At 36.6% G+C, this 21,150-nt stretch overlaps 2 protein-coding genes and 1 pseudogene across 3 annotated transcripts; all 3 read left to right on the top strand.

Moving 5' to 3' along the window:
• Nucleotides 1-680: 680 nt before the first annotated feature.
• LOC144554478 (BTB/POZ and MATH domain-containing protein 2 pseudogene) lies at nucleotides 681-3,220 on the top strand (annotated as a pseudogene).
• A 5,396-nt stretch (nucleotides 3,221-8,616) lies between these two features.
• Nucleotides 8,617-13,553, top strand: LOC144554511 (aminopeptidase M1-B-like). Of its 2 annotated transcripts, XM_078302824.1 has the most exons (16): nucleotides 8,617-9,324; nucleotides 9,892-9,985; nucleotides 10,081-10,234; nucleotides 10,329-10,433; nucleotides 10,542-10,658; nucleotides 10,762-10,875; nucleotides 11,006-11,188; nucleotides 11,290-11,575; nucleotides 11,695-11,816; nucleotides 11,929-12,026; nucleotides 12,135-12,312; nucleotides 12,383-12,497; nucleotides 12,594-12,661; nucleotides 12,796-12,870; nucleotides 13,026-13,103; nucleotides 13,203-13,553. In XM_078302824.1, the coding sequence occupies exons 1-16, from the start codon at nucleotides 8,661-8,663 to the stop codon at nucleotides 13,383-13,385; spliced, it is 2,634 nt and encodes an 877-aa protein (XP_078158950.1). In that variant the 5' UTR covers nucleotides 8,617-8,660; the 3' UTR covers nucleotides 13,386-13,553. The 2 variants fall into 2 exon arrangements, with proteins under 2 accessions (XP_078158950.1, XP_078158951.1); XM_078302825.1 differs by lacking the exon at nucleotides 13,026-13,103.
• Nucleotides 13,554-15,628: 2,075 nt separating this feature from the next.
• On the top strand, nucleotides 15,629-17,029 carry LOC144554440 (aminopeptidase M1-B-like). The gene is made up of 7 exons (XM_078302759.1): nucleotides 15,629-15,698; nucleotides 15,818-15,939; nucleotides 16,049-16,146; nucleotides 16,257-16,434; nucleotides 16,505-16,619; nucleotides 16,716-16,783; nucleotides 16,919-17,029. The coding sequence occupies exons 1-7, from the start codon at nucleotides 15,686-15,688 to the stop codon at nucleotides 17,027-17,029; spliced, it is 705 nt and encodes a 234-aa protein (XP_078158885.1). The 5' UTR covers nucleotides 15,629-15,685.
• The last annotated feature ends 4,121 nt before the right edge of the window (nucleotides 17,030-21,150 follow it).

The following is a 21,150-nucleotide window of genomic DNA, read 5'->3' as shown; positions in this document are numbered from 1 at the left end:
TATATAATTTATTTACCAAATTTAGATTTACTTAATAAGTAAATATTTTGTCATATTTATTATTTGTATTTTGTACATCTTTAAAATTTTTGAAAGGAATACAAGAATGAAATACTTTATTATATTATGAAAATCTATCAATATTGTATATAATCGATTCATTTTATCCGGCACCACAAATTTTATTGACAATCTAGTTAAAAAGTTCAAATTGTGCATGCACTCTATCTATAATAAAAAAATGTCGGTGCTGCATGTTGTCCTGTTTATGTTGATCATTTAACAGTTCAAACCAGTTTTGGCCAAAACATATTAGCGAATTCGAAGGGACGCGCCTTCTTAATATTCAAATATTAAATAGAAGAATTAATTACCTCGCCCCAAGAAGGTGATATACAATGAACAGTGTTGAAGATGATATACAATGAACAGTGTTGAAGAGATAAACCGTCTCTAAAACCACTCGTATTCTTCATTTTTCAAAGAAATATTTATTGCTAGCTAGCTCCCTTTATATATATATATATCCATGTCAATCTCCGTTCTTCATGCATTCCTCTCCACTCTATAGTAATAAAACCTCTCTCTTCTATCTCTCTCTATATATACACGTATCCATCATGTCTTTCTCTGCTCAAAATCCCGTTAAAACACTTGAACCTACAGGTTGTATAAGACTAATGGAAAAGGTGACGAGAACACATGTGTTTAGCATTGTGGGGTACTCTTTAGATAAGAATATTGGCAGCGGTAGATTTTACGAGTCACCAAATTTTGAAGTCGGTGGGCATGCATGATTGGAGTATCCGATACTACCCAAATAACGATATTTCGATATTTCTTTACCTTAAAAGCAGATCAGAATTTGTAAGAGCACAAGTTAGTTTTACTATTCTAGACCAAAATGGGAATGCTTCACCCTTAAGCAAAACAACGACAGAAATTACAAGTTTCGAAACCAACTATAACAGTTACGGGACGGGGGGTTATACATCATTTGCTAAAAAAGCAGTGTTCGAGTCAAATATCAAGGATGATTGTTTTGTAATTAAAAGTGTTGTTACTGTTTTTAAGAGTGTCCTTAGTGTGCTTGAAGCTTTTCCTGTGGAGCCAACTGCACAAATTGTTGTTCCTCCTGGTAACATATTACAACAATTTGGCAATCTCTTGGAGTCCAGAAACGGAGTGGATGTTACATTTGAAGTAGATGGCCAAACTATTAGTGCTCACAAGTGCATTCTTGCTGCAAGATCTCCAGTCTTTTCTGCACAATTTTTCGGTCCCATTAAGGAAAAATCAGACACAACAATTATAATAAAAGAAATGGAAGCTCCAGTCTTCAAAGCTCTACTTCATTTCATATATAATGATTCATTTCCTGGATTTGTTGATACAAAAGGAAGTGATGAGAAACAGGAGACCAAATTAATGGCTCAGAAACTATTAGTTGCGGCTGATAGATATGGATTAGAGAGATTAAAGATAATATGTGAGAAGATGTTGTGTGGTAGTATTGATACGAGCGATGCACTTACCTTATTGTCTCCATGGTTCAGAAAATCGGAATCGGAATCGGAATCGGATTTTTGACCGCCTAGTTAAAATCGGATAAATCGGCCGGAATTGGAAAATCGGATCGGTAAATCGGGTTTTTTTGGCAGAAGCCTTGTTTTGTAGCCAAAAAATAGGAAAAAATTGATAAAATTTTTTTATAAAAAAACTATGTTAATTAAGATAATATTACACTCATATAATCCACTAATTATTTAATGTATTACAAACATTACAAATATAACATATTTTTATTGCCAGAAGCTATGCCGAGCTGGCTGGATCATCTCATCGTCCTCTGTATTAAAAAACGAATAGGGATATTGTTGTACAGGGCCAAAAAATGAAGAATTATTAGCATCCTCATATCTAACATATGGATTGTATGTGCTAGAAAATTCTGAATTACTACTTGAATTGTAGTCTGGTTGTACTCCATACGTAAATAAGCTTGAATGATATCCTCCACTAAACTCTGAGGTCCCATACATGCCATCATAAGAATTAATATTTCGATGCCTTGCTGATAGTTCATTGACATCTTTATATCGTCTTCCTGTATGTTCACTCTCTGAGGTTGGGCCCTGTGGTTGTTCCCTTTGCTGGTGGATTGGTTCAGAATCTGAATTTTGAGTTTCCAGATTTGTAATAGGGACACCATCACTACCACCACTGTCACTCTTTGAATTGTTATTATTGCCCTCATCATTAGAGACATCATCTAGCCACTCATTGTCTCTATCATCAAGAACAGCGTCTTCTTCTTCTCTGATATTAAAATAATGATTAAAATTAATTAACTATTTGTTTCACCAGTTTTAATGTATATAAAAAAAAGAATGAGGGTCTTTCACTAAAAAAAGATATATACATATTAAGTTCTGAATAAGAAAAACATCAAGGGCCTATTTAAAAAAGTGCCAAATATTAGCACTTCTTCGGTGTTCATCTTCTCCTCTTGCACGACTTGGTGTTCTTCTCCCCCTTCTCACCACGGTGGCAAAAATCAACGCCTTTCGAAAAATCAAGTCTTTGGTGCACGGTGTTCTTCTCCTCCTGCACGACTTCGGTGTTCTTCTCCGGTTCTCCCCCTTCTCACCACGGTGGCAAAAATCAGCGCCTTCTCAGTTCTCCATGGTTCGAACACCGAGCTCAAATGGCGCGTCTTCAGTGCCTTCTCCCCCTTTCGGGCTACCTTCTCCTCCTGCGCGTCTTCTCCCCCTTTCGGGCTGCCTTCTTCTTCTCTGAATCGACACAGAGGTGGATTCAAATGGCGCGATTTTCTCTGAATCGGCACAGAGGTTAGTCAAATTGAAATTTTTTTGCTTTAAATCGTTTGAATCAGTTCAAATCGGTGTAAATCGGACAAAAAATTGGAAAATCGGCCGATTTTTTCACTGTTCATCCGCTTTTTTTGAAAAGAATCGCACCAACTTGAGAATCGGACAAAAATCGGGTCGGTCCAGTCCGATTCCGAGTTGAATCGGCCGATTTTACAAACTATGGTTCTCTAGGTGAGAACCACAGTTGCAATCATCTCAAAGATACATGCTTGAAATTTTTAGCCTCTCCTGGAAATTTTGCAGAGGTTGCAGCAACTAAGCAATTTCAAGAATTAGTTAAGAATGATCCGTTAATTTTTAAAGAACTACTTGAGAAGCGAGATTAACAATTTAAAAAAGGAAGTGATAGTTACCTTACCTTGGCATTTTTTTGTTTGAATTTTTTGAATTTTGTTTTCGCTGAATGTATCAGAATTCTGGAATAGTATGAAGGGTTAGTATTTATCAAAGTTAATCAGAATTGGCTACATATATCATATGGTTTTGATTATACTACATTTTTTTTTTTTAATTGTGGTTTTGATTATACTAGGCTTTTGATTTTAGAAGGTGTCTTGGTCATGTTATGTGGATTGGGCTTCGGCCCATTATATCATTCTGGACAAATATATATATTATATAATCATTTTATTATCTTTCAGTGTTCCATTGTAAATTATTTTGATGTATAAAATGGTAAAAAAAATATATAAGAGTTCCATTGGTAGAATTATTGTTCTAAATAACTTGCTAAAGTTAATTAATACCTCGTTCTCTACTATAATTTAAATTTGTTATACTAATATTTAAGCCGAATTTTGGGATAGAGAATTTGCTGCTCTTTTTTGGGAAAAATAGGTTTATACTTTCCTTCATCTGAACTATTTCAATATTTTCAATGGTCCAGAATTGAGGTGCACGGATCTTCAAAGAGCAGACATCTGAGCAGGCTTCCCTCTTCGTTTTGAATCAAGATATATATACACAACACCATAAAATTGGTGAAGAATACTAATAACACATTTGTATGAATTACCAGATTTATTTCCATATTAAAGATGTGAATTGCTTTTATGAGAATTTGTAATGTGGATATACTAAATATCTATATATAAGTACAATATTTTGTAATTTGTTCTTTGAATTAAATTATATAGTTCAAAGCTTCCATCTCATATTATCTGGAAAATATGTTCTAATTTAGTAAAAACACAGGACGTCCACAAGAAACAAATCAGTTTATCTAAAGAAAATTTTAAGGTGCATCGCTAGCTGTCTCTCCATAGAAATATATATATAGAAGCACCTTCATGAAATGTTTTCCAAACAAACTTCTACTGTTCCATTGCATAGAAATATTTTCCAAACAAACTTCTACTGTTCCAAACAAACTTTTAATTTACCATTTTGTGCACTTGTAAATTAAAATGCAATAAGAGATTTACTTTGTCAATCTAATATATGAACTGGTTGACAGTTAATGAAGTAATCATGAATGATTTGAATATTTCTTCATATAATTAAATGGGGGAATTATTTCATGTATTGCCCCTCTAAATTCAAATAACTATATAAATACAATCAAGAGTATTGGATTGTATTTATACAATTCAGACTAATAATCTAGCCTATCATGAAATAATCTAATGGAACAAGAAGAAAGGATATTTTAATTTCAAACATATAAGAAAAGTAAAAAGCTAAAAGACAATCCACTGGAGATTGTCTTTAGCTTAAAGACATTCTCGAAAGGTTTGCGCTCCACGGGGACCTTACCCAATATATGAGCAAGGAGTTATTTTGCATATAGTATGATCTAATTACAGATCTCTAGTTCTTTTGAGTATGTTTTCATTTTTCTTTCGGACTTTGTGAGTGGTTGGATTTAAATGGGGATTAATCTTTCTTGTATATTGAAGACCCATTGTATTCATTTTGCGATACAATTGGACATTAATCAAATTATCCACATAATAAGGATTTAAATTAGTGACATTTGAAATATCACTAGGAGACCTTAATATCCTATTTTCAGTTTCCAATGTTTGAATTTTAACTTTTAAAATTCCTTATTCACATATGTGTGATGCATTTAAATTCCTAGTTTCACATTCTAACATATCATTTTTAGCTATTAATTTGTGAATAATACATTCATTTTCTATCAAGATTTTATTAGACTCATCAAGAAGAGATTGCAACCTAGATTCATCATCGTAATGTGTTAGAATTTCATTTTCAAAAGTGCTTGACTCATTTGTAGTTAACCGATTGATATTCAAGTTATTTTCGGTCTCATCAATTGTACTATTGTATTCTTCACCACTTTCTTCTTCATCGGACAATTCATCTTCGGACTCAATATCATCAAGACCAAAATTTAAATGTACCTCATTAGCGAAGCTAGTTGAGTTTTGATTCCATTATTGTCTTTATTGATGTTCCTTGATTTAACAAGGCCCATAAGGAATTCGATGGTGGTCTCGTTGGTGATGTTCTTGCTTGCAATAATTGAGTCAACATCAATTGTCGAGGGACCTTCATTTACACTTGCCATCAATACAAGATTGGTCTCTTGTTTATTTTCTGATGCCGTGTCGGATTGCTACACCTCGCTCTCATCGAAAAATAAGGCTTGCATGGCTTTGGCCTTTTTCTTGTCCTTGTATCCGTCATACTTTTGCCTTGATTTTCGGTCTTGTTGCCCTTCACCATCCATGTTCTTCATTTGAAGCAAGTTTGGATGGTGTTCCCTTCTCTATGACATGCAAAACACATCACTATTTTGTTTTTCTCTTCTTGTTTCTTGTTGTATTTTTTTTTCGAAATCAAGCATGCCTTGAAACATTTTGGATAAGAGAATAGCATCTTTGGACGATTTATGATCAATTTTGTTTATAAATTGATCATTTGATAGACGGGTGTCTGAGGAGCTAGGAGGGTTGCGATTTTGTGCCGGAAAGGCCACGGTTTTTTATTTTGAGATTTGCTTTATCTCTCCGGATTGTCGAAGTTTCTCCTCAAAGCTCCAGAAGTGTGCATAGAGGTCATCCGGTGTGAATGAGTCATGTGTGTCTCGGATTGCTTCTAGGGCACTCACCAAACCAGACCACCTATCTCTCATGAGCATGACCGTCAATAGCTTCCCTACAATTTTATTGTTAGAAAACAGTTCTCCTAATTCGATAAATTCATTTTAGATGTGCATAAGTCTATTATATATATCCTCGATGCTTTCACTATCTTCAATCTTAAAGATTTCAAATTTGGATTCTAAACTAGTTATTTTCGTTCGTTTAATTTGGGTATTTCCCTCATATCGGTTTACAAGGGTATCTCACATTTCTTTAGCACTTGAAGTTGTACTAAAGATTAAGGCAACCGATTCATTAACCAAATTATATATGGCATTAGTTGCAAGATCATTGTTTTTCTTTGCTAGTTTGGATTTAAGAGTTTCGATTTTAGTGTCATCGGTACTATTAGTAACACTGGTATTGAATTTTGGTGTATACCCCTTTTCAACCATATCCCATACCTCAAGAATATTTAAATAATTAATCATTGTTTTCTTCCAATGCATAATTTTTTTGGTTTTATTATCGAAAACCAAGGGTTCCTTCACACATCTATAAGGTGCCATTTGTCAAGTTGACCTAACTCAAATTAAGTGAGTCTTAATTTGAGTAACTTGCTCTGATACCACTTTGTTATACTAAATGCACTGCTAATCGCTTAAAATTGAAAACTAATTGCGATTAAGAGTAAATAGATGAGTTTAGAGAAATTTGATACGCGGGATGATAACGAAGTTTGGCAATACAAAAGCCTACGTCTCTGGAGCATCGCAACCTCTTCTAGGTGCGCCTTTTTATACCTGATGAGAAATGTTTACAACTTGTGAACCGGTGAGCCCTTACAACCAATAGGAAGTCACATGGCCAACTCAAGATGAGAACGAAGTCTCAAAGTTTAGATTCTCAAGAGAAACACTCAATATCTCACTCTAACCTAATCTAATTCAAGATTAGTGAAGTGGGTTTGAGGTTGTTTGAGAAATATTGAAGTTTTAAGCTCAATCAATAATGGTGGAACTCAAGCTCATAGAAAAACACTTTTTAGAAATTTAGGGTCAACTGTGATGATTTGGGAAGAAGCTCTAAAGGTCTATTTATAGAGATCTTTAGAATGAACTTTTTGCCATAAAACGTTACAATGTTTTAACTCAAAATTTGAATTTAGGTTTTATTTTTTCTGCGAGATTGATCAAAATGTTACCAACAATTTCACTCTGTGGAAACTTGATCAAAAACAGAAATTTCTAAAGGTTGAAATTTAATTAAAATGTTACAACGTTTTAAAAACGTTGAGCCAACGTAGCTTCCTTTGATTTTGATCAAGCTATTCCTCAGCGTTTTCTTACAGGTAAATCGTTAGAACGTTTACAAACGTTACCAACTTTGTATCATGTTAAAACAACATCAAACGCACTTTACCAAGTTTATAATTTTACAATTTAAATTCTTGATAAATTAATGTCTTCATTATTTTTCAGTTCAAGCAATCTACATTGCAATTTCAATTGGTTTAAACTTGCATAATTCTAAAATAGAAAAAATAGTAAAATTCAATAATTGTATGTTTTGCTAATTAATCAAATAGACGAAAAAAATTATTGTTAGAAATAACAGAAACCAATATATTCCTAAGTCATGGGATCTATTGTGAATTGAGACATTATTTTTTTTCTCTATGTTGTTGGATTTGATAAATTTAAGGAACAGAAACTTGGTGAAAATCATTTGTTTTCCAAAATTTGAAGTCCATTTCACCAACATGCAATCTATTAATGATAGAGATTAAATCGCTAAGCATACATTGTTAAATATATTTCATCAGCTAAATAACTTCATAACATACTGTCTTTAGATCAAATTCAGTTCGATATCAATTCAGAGATGTTCAATCCATTTCAAAATTCACACAAATTAAGTACGTACAAATATTGATGTAAATCTTAAAATTTAGTCTAATATCCATTTCCACTTCGTCAGGAATTGACAGGACCTTGTTCTCTCCTCTCGTAAGGATCGATAAGAGTGATTTTTTTTTTGAGAAGTCAAAGTGAACACCAAAAAGTGCGACACTGAGGAATGGACATCTCCATTCAGAATTCTTTGTCAATCTGGTTTTCTTACCATGAACCCATAACCATTACAATTAAAAAGTAGGAATATATATATGTTTGCTGTCTACTTTAATGATAACAAACAGTAATTGCACAAGCAAACACTGCATGCCGTGCTTTTTTGTTCCCACTTGTTGATGGAGATGGCCAATGCTTTCAAGCCTGCCTGCTATTGAGTGCATATCCTCTGAGATATCTTAACTTTTGCGTGACCGACGTGTCCGGTTCCTATTCGGGGGTGATGTAGGGGTCAGTATTATGTGTGTTTTAGGATTCGTGCAGAACGTATTTAAACGGTTGGGATTTTCCATAAAGTCACGCAAAGTTTGAGATATCTCAGAGGATACGAATTCCCTGCTATTGGGGTAAAGATTTTAACAGAGTAGTTATAGCTTCATGCAGCGCACAAACTATAGAATCAACAAGGGTTCTTCCGCTGGATGAAGATAAAATTGCTCTATTAAAATCTTTACCCTGCTATTGCTTTCTCCAATTTTTTTAACAAAGGAACAACGTCGCACGGATTAATTGCAAGGACGATTCTGTAATTAATTCATTCTCTCTCCTCCCTCTACTCTACTGGAAACAAAGAGTGTGAAATGTGTGAGAAGCAAGAGAGCGGAGATTTCAGGGGGCAACCACGCCTACCTCACTTCGCTGCTCCTCGCCGTTACGATCTCTTCCTCAACCCCGATTTATCGTCTTGCGAATTCTCGGGATCCGTGGCGATAACCGTTGACGTCATTTCTCCCACGCGATTTCTCGTCCTCAACTCCGCCGATCTCAGCATCGATGCCACTTCCGTGTCTCTTGGGGGAAAAACAATCTCTCCTTGTAAGACAGAATTGGTGGAAGATGACGAGATCTTGGTTCTGGAGTTCGATTCACAGCTTCCCTTGGGAGAATCTGTTCTTCGGATTGACTTCACTGGTACTCTCAATGATCAGATGAGGGGTTTCTACCGAAGTAAGTATGAGTATAAGGGAGATGTGGAAAACATGGCTGTCACGCAATTCGAGTCAGTTCATGCGAGACGGTGCTTCCCTTGTTGGGATGAACCTGGATTTAAGGCTCAATTTAAGATCACACTAGAGGTTCCTTCACAATTGGTGGCACTGTCAAACATGCCTGTCTCAGAAGAAAAAATCAATGGGGATGGGGTGTTGAAAACCATCTCCTTTGAGGAATCTCCTCTCATGTCAACCTATCTTGTTGCTATAGTTATCGGCCATTTCGATTACATTCAAGGCATCACATCTGATGGTAATTTAATTTACTCATCAATTTTCATCTTACAATTGCAACTGATTTTTGGTGGTAACAGTACGGATGTTGATCGGTTCGGTTTGAACCGAATTAAAATAGACAAACCAATGGTTTATTCGGTTTTCAAAAATCAATCCGAACAAAAATAGAATAAGAACCAAATAAGAACCGAACCGAACATTTGGTTGAACCAAAATAGGATATTAATCATAAAAATAAATATTTTTTTTTGTTAATTTTCTGATTTTTTTTAAAGATGGATTTAAAAATTTTGTTTGGTTCGGTTTAACCAGTTCTAAACCAAACCAATCAATATACATTGTCTTGATTTTTCAATTTTTTTAAAATGTTTGGTTCGGATGGGGAATGTGTTTAAGAATTCTGGTCGGTCCGGTCTAACCGGTTTTATAATTTTAAACAAAACTGAACTGAACTATTACACCGGTTTTAAAATCTAAACCGAACCAATCCATTTAACTGGAAAAACCGAATTAAAATAGATTAAACCGGACCCTATGAACACCCCTAGGTAAAAGTAAACAAAACTTGTTTGAATCTGTTCAGGTATCCAAGTTCGGGTATACACTCAAGTTGGCATGAGTGAACAAGGGAGGTTTTCCTTAGATGTTGCTCTCAAGTCCTTGAATCTATATAAAGAGTATGTACATCAAATCAATTCTTGCCTTTCCTTCCCCTCTTTTCTTTAAATCCTAGCTTTTTACCATATTAATTTTTTGACTGAAAAAATCAAAGTTATTTTGCGGTGCCGTACCCACTTCCTAAACTGGACATGATTGCAATTCCTGATTTTGTTGCTGGAGCAATGGAGAACTACGGTTTAGTTACTTATCGGGAAAGTGCATTGCTTTATGATGAAAAATTATCGTCGGCCTCTAACAAACAAAATGTACATAATTCCTTTTCTCTCTCTAAATTTGTTCATGTTATATTTTACTTTTTAGAGGAAAGTAATGCCAATCGACTTAAAATATTTGTCTCAGGTGGCAATAACAGTAGCACATGAGTTGGCACACCAATGGTTTGGAAACCTTGTGACAATGGAGTGGTGGACCCACTTGTGGCTAAATGAGGGATTTGCCTCTTGGGTACGCATATATTCTTTATTTTTTTATTTTTTTTTATATTCCAACTCTATCCTTGGTGCATCACACACCATTTGTGCTGTTAATGTGAGAATAGATTTTGACCAACAGGTGAGCTACTTAGCGGTTGATGCAATATTCCCCGAATGGAAGATATGGACTCAATTTCTTGATGAGACAGCTTCTGGTATGAAGTTAGATGCACTCTCTGAATCCCATCCTATTGAGGTATTAATTTTACAATTTACAAACAACCAACCTATACAAGTATGATGAACCCTTAATTTGGGTAATTTTTGTTTTTGTTTTTGAACTTGTGATAATAATAAAGGTGGAGATAAAGCATGCAAGTGAGGCGGATGCAATATTTGACTCAATAAGCTATGACAAGGGAGCATCTGTTATCCGTATGCTCCAAAGCTACTTAGGTGCTGATTGCTTTCAGGTGAAACAAAAACTCTTCTTAGTTTTGTATATTCTCTACTTGGGAACTCAAGTATGATGGTAATGAACAATGATGATTGAATAAGTCTTAGTTTCAATTGACCATGTATCAATGATTTTTTTACTTGTAGAAAGCACTGGCTTCGTATATAAAGAAATATGCATATGGAAATGCAACAACGGATGATCTATGGGCTGTCCTGGAGGAAGAATCTGGCGAACCCGTGAGGGACCTGATGAGCTCTTGGACCAAACAACAAGGTTATCCTGTTATCTTTATCAACATGGATTCCAACAAATTGCATCTTTACCAGGTCTATTCCTCCTCTCTCTATGTTCCCCTTTTCCTGTTCTATGTTCCCCTTGAGCTAGAAAATTTATGGAAACGTATTTTTTATTTTATTTTATATTATAGGAACAATTTTTGTCAGATGGGTCCTCTGGCTCTGGCACATGGATTGTGCCTCTCACAATATGCTGTTCTTCGTATGATATTTCCAAGAAGTTCATTCTGAAATCGAAATCAGATGAGTTGGACGTAGACGATCTAATTTTACATAAGGAGGGGAATCAAGAGACCTTTTGGATGAAGCTAAATACTGACCAGACTGGTTTCTATAGGGTAAAATATGATGATGAATTGGCATTGGGACTTAAATACGCGATTCAGGCTGATAAGCTTTCATTGATGGATAAGATTGGTAATTTCTGCAACCCTTTCTTACACTCAAAAATCTTTATCTGATATTTGTTTTAAAAAATAATGTGGATATTTCTATGTAAAATCTAATTTAAAGATATTTGTATGATCAAAATACAGGCATAATAGATGATGCAAGTGCTCTGTCTGTTGCTTGCAAAGTGACATTGTCGTCACTTCTTTCTCTCTTGGATGCCTATTCCACGCAATCTCATTATACTGTGCTTTCTCGTGTCATCTCAGTATGTATTGCTTCATTCTCCCCCCCCCCCCCCTCTAAAAAAATAGCATGCCATTGGTCACAAGTGCTAGTGAATTGTCTCAGTATCTTTTGCTTTATTTTGGATTTCTCAGGTGAGTCTTAAGATTGCAAATTTGGTGGATGAGGCCACTCCTGATTTATCTGGTGACATCAAATTGTTCTTAATCAAACTTCTCAAGTCTCCAGCAGAGTAAGTTTTAGTACATTCCAGCCCTTTTGCTTGCTTCTATATAATATGTGTATATGTTTTCATATGTTAACTTTTGAGTGTGTGTATATATATATTTATATGAAATAGGAAACTAGGTTGGGATGTAAAAGAAGGAGAGAGCCACCTTGACACAATGCTGAGAGCTGAAATACTGATGGCTCTTGTCAGACTTGGCAACAAAAGTACTGTCGATGAAGGAATAAGATGCTTTGCCATTTTCTTAAATGACAGGAACTCATCTGTTCTACTGCCTGATACCAGAAAGGTTTACTTATCTTCTTTTCTCTTTTAGTTTTGCAAAAACAAAAAAAAAAAAATGATATTTTCTCTTGTAGGCTGCATATGTTGCAGTAATGCAACACTGCACTGTGTCTGATAAATCGGGGTATGAGTCCCTTCTGAAAATATACCGAGAGACAGATCAGAGCGAAGAAAAAGTGCGGGTTATAGGTTAGTGAACTCATAGATTGTATTTCGTAAGCTTTTGGTCTGAAAATATGAATTGATTTGGAAGCTTTGTTTATATATTTTCTTGTTTGTTTATAGGAAGTTTGGCATCCTGCCCTGATAAAGGCATTGTTCTTGATGCCTTGAACTTCTTATTAACTGATGAGGTTATCTTTCTTTACTTTTTTCTGTTAGATATTACCTCTATGAATATCATCTCTAGTCTACCATTTTGCTCAATTTTTATCTTATTTTAATTATTTGCTCACACCCGAAGCCCCTCCAATTTTCTCTACTTCAGGTTAGAAATCAGGATGCTGTTTATGGACTAAATGTTGCCATTCAAGGGCGTGAAACTGCATGGGAATGGTTGAAGGTACATTCAACAGTGGCAATTCTTAATGTTATATAGCATAATTATGAGGTCTGAAGTTTTCTATCAAACTGCACCCAATATTTGATTATACTACAAACTATCATGTTTATTTACAGAAGGAACTACTTTTAAGTAATGAACTCTGATTTTGACAGGAAAATTGGGAATATATATCAAAGACATGGCCGGCGAGCCACCTTATTTCTAGCTTCGTCAGTTCTGTTGTGTCTCAGGTAATTAGTAACAGAGCTCCTCTTTCTTTTGTAAGTTCTCTTTTGCTATACAATATTTGCCGACTTTTTATTTTTGTCTCTGTTTACTTTCCACTGTAGTTTGCATCTTACGAGAAGAGTGAAGAGATTGAAAAGTTTTTCGCAAGTCGGATGAAGCCGACATTTGAAAGAGCATTGAAGCAGAGCCTGGAGAGGATTAAGATCAATGCGCACTGGATCAAAGGTGTCAGGAACGATGAATCACTTGCTGAGGTGGTATCCCATTTGGTGCATAAAGCATGAATTATGCATAGAGGTGACTTCACCTTCACGAACGCAACGCATGCATTCAGAGGAGAAAAGAAAGAGAAACTGAGAGTTGAATAATAATGTATTCTGAAATTATGTTTACTTGTACTGGTATGAACATTGAACCTAATGCTTAATGGAAAGGCTACACCTGTTGCTCTCTCTCTCTCTCTTCCCCCCCCCCCCCCCCCCCCCCCCCCCCCCCCCCACCCCACACACACACACACACAGACACACACACAAAGAGATCAAGTTATAAGAGTTTGGTAGCTTACTGGTAGTGGTAGGAAAAAAGTAGGTGCTAAAAATAGAAAGAAAACAAGTTACAGAGAACAAAAGGAAAATATAAAGAAACCATAAAATTAAAATCCTATAGAGAAGCCTAGGATCTTGTAATTATCTAAGTGTATTACAGTTTGATTCAATACAAGATAGCAGTTATAACGATGGATCTTAGTTTGATATGCAGTAGTGTGGTGCTACATAAAGAGATTTACTTTTCAATTCTTTATTATTTTTACCTTTTTTGCGCACTTTGCAAATTAAAATGTATGATAAGAGATTTACTTTTGTCAAATTTATATATGAATTGGATATGACAATTAATGCAGCAGGTATGAATGACTTGAATATTTCTTACATATATATCTCTAGCTGAGTAATTCAGTAATTATTATTCCTTTCAGTTTCATGATATAATTAAATGTGACTCCGATATTTACAAACATCTTCATTTACTAGTAGTATGTTATATAATTATTAGGTTACAAATTATTAAATAACGATATTATGAGGATGGTACAAACGTAATTTATGGTTCTAGACACAATTCAAATGCAAGTGTACAACCTTACCGTATAGTATTAATTACAGGTTGTTGATCCACATGAAGTATACTTTTAAAGTACCGACACTACTTATAAAAAATGATTAAAATTAGTACTTATCATAAAGTGAAAATATTGAAACATGAATATTGTGCATGTCTCACTTTTTTATTTCCTATTGACAAAATGGAAAGTACAATAAATTATGAGCATTAATCCACATGTTCGATCATAAATGAAATACGGATAAGATACGTTTTGGAGATTAAACTCGGATTAGAAATTTAATTTAAAGCATTCATCACATATTATCTGAAGAGATTTATACGTACGCTAGCTGTTCTAAGTCGTAAAAATACAGATCCACGAGCAACGTACGCATCACTTGATCTAAAGAAAATTTTATGGTGGCTGTCTTCATGATTCCACCTAACAAGTTATAAATATATATGCTTTAGTCCTGTGCTTAGGGGTGTAAACGGAGCCGGATTATCCGACGGATATCCGCTCCGAATCCGTTAATAATCCGAATCCGAATCAAACGGATCCGGATAATTTCGGATACGGATCCGGATATTTATTGGTTAAGCTGTACAGTATACGGATACGGATACGGATTTGGTCAGACATGTCAAAACGGAGCGGATATCCGCATATATCCGAAACCCAAATTTAATCTGCTGTTAACGGAAGTAGAATGCTTATATACCAATATTCACCTGTTTCAATACGAATTGTGGGACTAAATCGACTTGATTTTTTTTAAAGTTCTCCGCTTCACAGCTGTCTCCCATGTGAACCGCGCCCGCAGCTGTGAGCCGCGACCGTGAGCCAAGCCGAACCTGTGAACCGTGCATACACCAGTGCAAATGTGAAATTTTTCTGCTCCTCGCCGTTACGATCTCTTCCTCAACCCCGATTTATCGTCTTGCGAATTCTCGGGATCCGTGGCGATAACCGTTGACGTCATTTCTCCCACGCGATTTCTCGTCCTCAACTCCGCCGATCTCAGCATTGATGCCACTTCCGTGTCTCTTGGGGGAAAACAATCTCTCCTTGTAAGACAGAATTGGTGGAAGATGACGAGATCTTGGTTCTGGAGTTCGATTCACAGCTTCCCTTGGGAGAATCTGTTCTTCGGATTGACTTCACTGGTACTCTCAATGATCAGATGAGGGGTTTCTACCGAAGTAAGTATGAGTATAAGGGAGATGTGGAAAACATGGCTGTCACGCAATTCGAGTCAGTTCATGCGAGACGGTGCTTCCCTTGTTGGGATGAACCTGGATTTAAGGCTCAATTTAAGATCACACTAGAGGTTCCTTCACAATTGGTGGCACTGTCAAACATGCCTGATAAGCTTTCATTGATGGATAAGATTGGTAATTTCTGCAACCCTTTCTTAAATATGATGATGAATTGGCATTGGGACTTAAATACGCGATTCAGGCTGATAAGCTTTCATTGATGGATAAGATTGGTAATTTCTGCAACCCTTTCTTACACTCAAAAATCTTTATCTGATATTTGTTTTAAAAAATAATGTGGATATTTCTATGTAAAATCTAATTTAAAGATATTTGTATGATCAAAATACAGGCATAATAGATGATGCAAGTGCTCTGTCTGTTGCTTGCAAAGTGACATTGTCGTCACTTCTTTCTCTCTTGGATGCCTATTCCACGCAATCTCATTATACTGTGCTTTCTCGTGTCATCTCAGTATGTATTGCTTCATTCTTTTTCCCCCCCTCTAAAAAAATAGCATGCCATTGGTCACAAGTGCTAGTGAATTGTCTCAGTATCTTTTGCTTTATTTTGGATTTCTCAGGTGAGTCTTAAGATTGCAAATTTGGTGGATGAGGCCACTCCTGATTTATCTGGTGACATCAAATTGTTCTTAATCAAACTTCTCAAGTCTCCAGCAGAGTAAGTTTTAGTACATTCCAGTCCTTTTGCTTGCTTCTATATAATATGTGTGTATGTTTTCATATGTTAACTTTTGAGTGTCTTTGTATATATATATTTATATGAAATAGGAAACTAGGTTGGGATGTAAAAGAAGGAGAGAGCCACCTTGACACAATGCTGAGAGCTGAAATACTGATGGCTCTTGTCAGACTTGGCAACAAAAGTACTGTCGATGAAGGAATAAGACGCTTTGCCATTTTCTTAAATGACAGGAACTCATCTGTTCTACTGCCTGATACCAGAAAGGTTTACTTGTTATCTTCTTTTCTCTTTTAGTTTTGCAAAAACAAAAAAAAAATGATATTTTCTCTTGTAGGCTGCATATGTTGCAGTAATGCAACACTGCACTGTGTCTGATAAATCGGGGTATGAGTCCCTTCTGAAAATATACCGAGAGACAGATCAGAGCGAAGAAAAAGTGCGGGTTATAGGTTAGTGAACTCATAGATTGTATTTCGTAAGCTTTTGATCTGAAAATATGAATTGATTTGGAAGCTTTGTTTATATATTTTCTTGTTTGTTTATAGGAAGTTTGGCATCCTGCCCTGATAAAGGCATTGTTCTTGATGCCTTGAACTTCTTATTAACTGATGAGGTTATCTTTCTTTACTTTTTTTCTGTTAGATATTACCTCTATGAATATCATCTCTAGTCTACCGTTTTGCTCAATATTTATCTTATTTTAATTATTTGCTCCCACTCGAAGCCCCTCCAATTTTCTCTACTTCAGGTTAGAAATCAGGATGCTGTTTATGGACTAAATGTTGCCATTCAAGGGCGTGAAACTGCATGGGAATGGTTGAAGGTACATTCAACAGTGGCAATTCTTAATGTTATATAGCATAATTATGAAGTTTGAAGTTTGGAGCACTTTAGAATGCAAGATAATAGGACACTTACAACTCTAATACAACACTCCAATTGAAGGTGTTTGGAGCACTCTATTGGTGTCCCTATATGGCAAGATAATAGGGCATTTTCGACACTAATACGATACTCGAATTGATTTGTTTGGAGCACTCTAGTACTGTGTCTATATGGCAAGATAATTGGGTATTTACAACCATAATATAACACTCCAATTGATGGTGTTTGGAGCACTCTAGTAGCGTCTCAATATGGCAAGATAATATTGTATTTGCAACCCTAAAACAACACTTCAATTGAAGGTCTTTGGAGCAGTCTACTACTGTCTCCAGATTACAAGATAATATGGTATTTACAACCCTAGTATAACACTCCAATTCAAGGTGTTTGGAGCACTTTTGTAATGTCTCGAGATGACAAGATAATATGGCATTTACAACCCTACTACAACACTCCAATTAGGTTATTGTAGCACTCTAGGAGTGTCTCCAGATAGCAATATAATAGGGCATTTACAACCCAAATACAACACTCCATATTAAAATGACCACCTAATAACCATGCAGGAACTCCTAAATTAGGTAAAGCATTAAGTTCTTGTAAAAAATTAGACCTTTTAGAAGCTATGGTTGGACCATATACAATAGTGAAAAGCCACTCAAAATCATCTATCTTATTTCGAAGGTGCACAGTAATAAAAAATTTACCTAGTAAAACATTTGAAATGACAAATTTATCTTCATTAATCCCTATCAAAATCCCTCCTTCTAATCCAGTGGAAGGAAGGGTGACCCACCGGCCACTCTCCGTCTTGTTTCAATGCTTTGCTTCGGTCACGGTACGAAGAGTGAAAGAAAGGATAAGATCTTTCTGTTGGTTGGCTCGCTACATCCTTTCGCTCGCTGGGTGGCTTTTCGTCTTGTTCTTTGAAACTATGATATGCTTGTTCGATAGGTCGTTATCTGCCGAATTCGAGTTCATAACATCCATACATTTGGACAAATTCCTGTGTGCCTTTTTTTTATTATAAGGAATGGACCATTTCAAGTGGTGGAGAAAATAGGTGAAGCTGTCCTACTCAAAGCACCTAAGAGCTTATCTTTAAAATATGGTTTTTTACTTTCCTGAATCCCTACTAGATCAATATTATGAGTGTTCAAAAGGTCTCTTAGAAATCTACGTTTGACCGGTACACCTAACCCTCAAGCATTCCAACATAAGATATTTAACATTAAGTAACCTTATTACCCCCTTCTGGATTATAAGAAATTAAATCTTTCTTCAAAAACACAGAACCCTTTTTATCTTTTGGTAAAGAACCCATAAGCACAGTATCGTCAATAATCGCCTTAAAATTATCTTGAGAAAACCCCCTAATTTTTCTAATGACCTGAAGTCTATCCTCCTCATTCCCATGTATCTTAAAACCTGATTTTTCAAACATATCTAACACATCCAGATCAGAAAAATGCGAAAAAGGGAAAGCTTGAACTAAAGATATAGTACCTAAAGAGGAAGGAGCACTCGGCATATTCTTGTCATCAGCAACAGTACCTACCCCCTTGGCCTTCTGACCTTTGCCACCATTAGTTGTATGAGCTGGAGGGGCAGCAACTTTCCTCCCTTTAGAGCTAGGTACCGTCACCTCTTTGCCCGTAGTCAACCCCTTAGTTTCCTTCCCACCAGTAAGTTTCTCCTACAATGGCTCCGGCAAAACTGGTGGCTGCACCACAGCAAGTTGCATAGCAGCCCCATTGCTACTGACATCTCTCGAAGACTCTCCAACCGTCTCTACTGTTCGCTCCCCATATATCCCTTCATCACCTAAAGCTGAAAATGGGTTGCTATCTAAAAGATCCTCATCTTCATCCTCCTCGGTCTCCTTATGTTCAGCAGTCATAACACTTTTACCTTTCCCAGCACCACCTCGACCTTCTTTCTCTTCACTTCTTCAAATTGTTGTTCACTTATTATTATCCCCTGACTTTACCCCTGCCTCTCACTAACCTTCCTAACTTTGAGACCCGAATCTTGAGAAAGCTGGCCATCTCTGCCACGCTTCTCTTGCCAATACACCCCTGGCCTAAAGATATTATTGCCACGCCCTTGCTTCCAACCATCGATCTCAAAAGTCAGAAAATAATACCTATGTTGCTGTGCATCCCCACATAATGTAAAACGCAGGCATCAGGAATACATCTCACATCTGGTACACCCACCTTAAGCCTCAAGACTGTGAAGTCGTAATGACCACTTGAACGAGGATCAACATCTATCAAGAATCCACCAAAACTCTCCACTAACCTTCTAAACTCCATTTGTCTCCACAACTTCAGAGGAAAACCCTTGATATTCACCCAAACCTGTACTGGATCGCTACCCCCATCATGAGAAAGATGATCAACGGAGCAACATGAAATAGAACATCACCTAATACAATTTGCCCTTGCCTGACAACTGCAGCTCTCCACTGCACATTAGGTGTATCGATCAAGAAAAGGTTCTCACTTAATAGTCGAGGCGTCCAAATAAAATCCTTCACCGGATGCTCCTTCATCAGATGAGACTGTATGAAGTCTTTGCCGAATGCCAAATCGTCCTTCAGCACAATCCCCTTCTTAATCACTTCATCAAAATCTCTAATTGCTTTATTAGGCAAGAATCTCAGACACGGCTTCTTGAGAGCCTCCTCCACCACCTCACTCCTAATCATTCTACTTGAATCCCTCAACATAGTAACTCGACAGTGGTAAGATCGATGACCCAAGCGACCACAACGGAAGCACTTAACAACGTTACGACAGGTGTGGGCGAGATGTCCTGTATCACCACACTTGTAGCAAATCGGTTTAGATGAGAAAGATGATTGTCAGACATTAGCAAGTTTGGATTGTAGGGATTGATGATGTGAAGGTTCTGGAAGCTTGCTCGAAATGGGGTGAGATGGAGCGATCAAAGCCGACCCTAGTGGTGTGGGGATACTCTTAAGCGGATCAGAAACGGCTACGACCAGCCTAGATGGAAACGACGCACAGCCCATAACTGCTGCCGTATATGATGCTCCAGGCACTGCTTGTGAGCCCCACTCGCCTTACAAGAAATAGCTGGATCAGAAACTTGGAAATCGATTGGAGGTGCGATTACTCTAGAAGATTTGGGGATACGAATCCTAGCTGGCTCAGATGTGGCCCCAGCATTCTCATCTAGTGTATTGCGATTCGCGGCCAAACTGGTGGTAAGAGCGACGAGTCGCTGTAGAGAATGAGAAATATTGGAAATCACAGTGGATATCTCCATCTCACCCAGATAGGGCCAAACGGAAAGGGAGAAGAGCCCAAAAAGGCGGCCTGTTCTTGAAATTCCGATGAAAAGCAAGCCTTGCACTTTATTTTCTTGGAACGTTTCTTGGAGCTCACCCAGAAAATTTATTTTAAGTAATGTTAATTTGTAAATTTTTTGTGTTTCCAGTGCAGGTTAGAAGAGGAGCCAGTACTGATGCACGTCAGTATAAAAATGAGAGCTGATATTTACATTTGTTTGTGTATATTTTTAGTTTAATATGAAACTTTATATGAGTGTTAATTGTTAAAAAAAATTATTTGAGATTTGCTATGCTGCTTTTCACAAAAATTTTGTTTTGATGTTCTCCACTATTTGGCTATTGACTGGATTAAACAAATCAGTTTCAAGTAAGAAATTCTTAGAAAATTAAGTCCGCAGACAACTTATTAAACCAAACTTCCAAAATGGGTAGTCAGGGATGGTCACATAAACTTCCAAATTTGTTCGGGTATAAACGGATCGGGCCCAGACTTCAATTGAAACGGACAAGGCCCGTTTCATAATGGACAGGGTCCGGGCTTCTCATATTGAGATTGGTTTGGACGGGGCTTGGACTTTTCCTATACCCATTCAGTTCGGTGTGGGTCCGCGAGTCAGCGACAGAAAAGAGAATGGATTTGGGGCTCTCTGTGGGCCGACGGAAGGAGAATGGTTTTGAAAAGAATCAATCAATTAAAGAGGGAATGGCAAGAAATGGATTTGAGGAAAGGCACTTTCTCTCCAGGGAATAGCAAGAAATGAAGGGGGCCAGTG

This window comes from Carex rostrata, chromosome 5 (assembly GCF_964058835.1).
Source record: "Carex rostrata chromosome 5, lpCarRost1.2, whole genome shotgun sequence".
Classification (NCBI taxonomy): Eukaryota; Viridiplantae; Streptophyta; class Magnoliopsida; order Poales; family Cyperaceae; genus Carex; species Carex rostrata.
The sequence above is the reverse complement of the archived record's forward strand: the minus strand, read 5'-3'. Positions and strand labels throughout refer to the sequence as shown.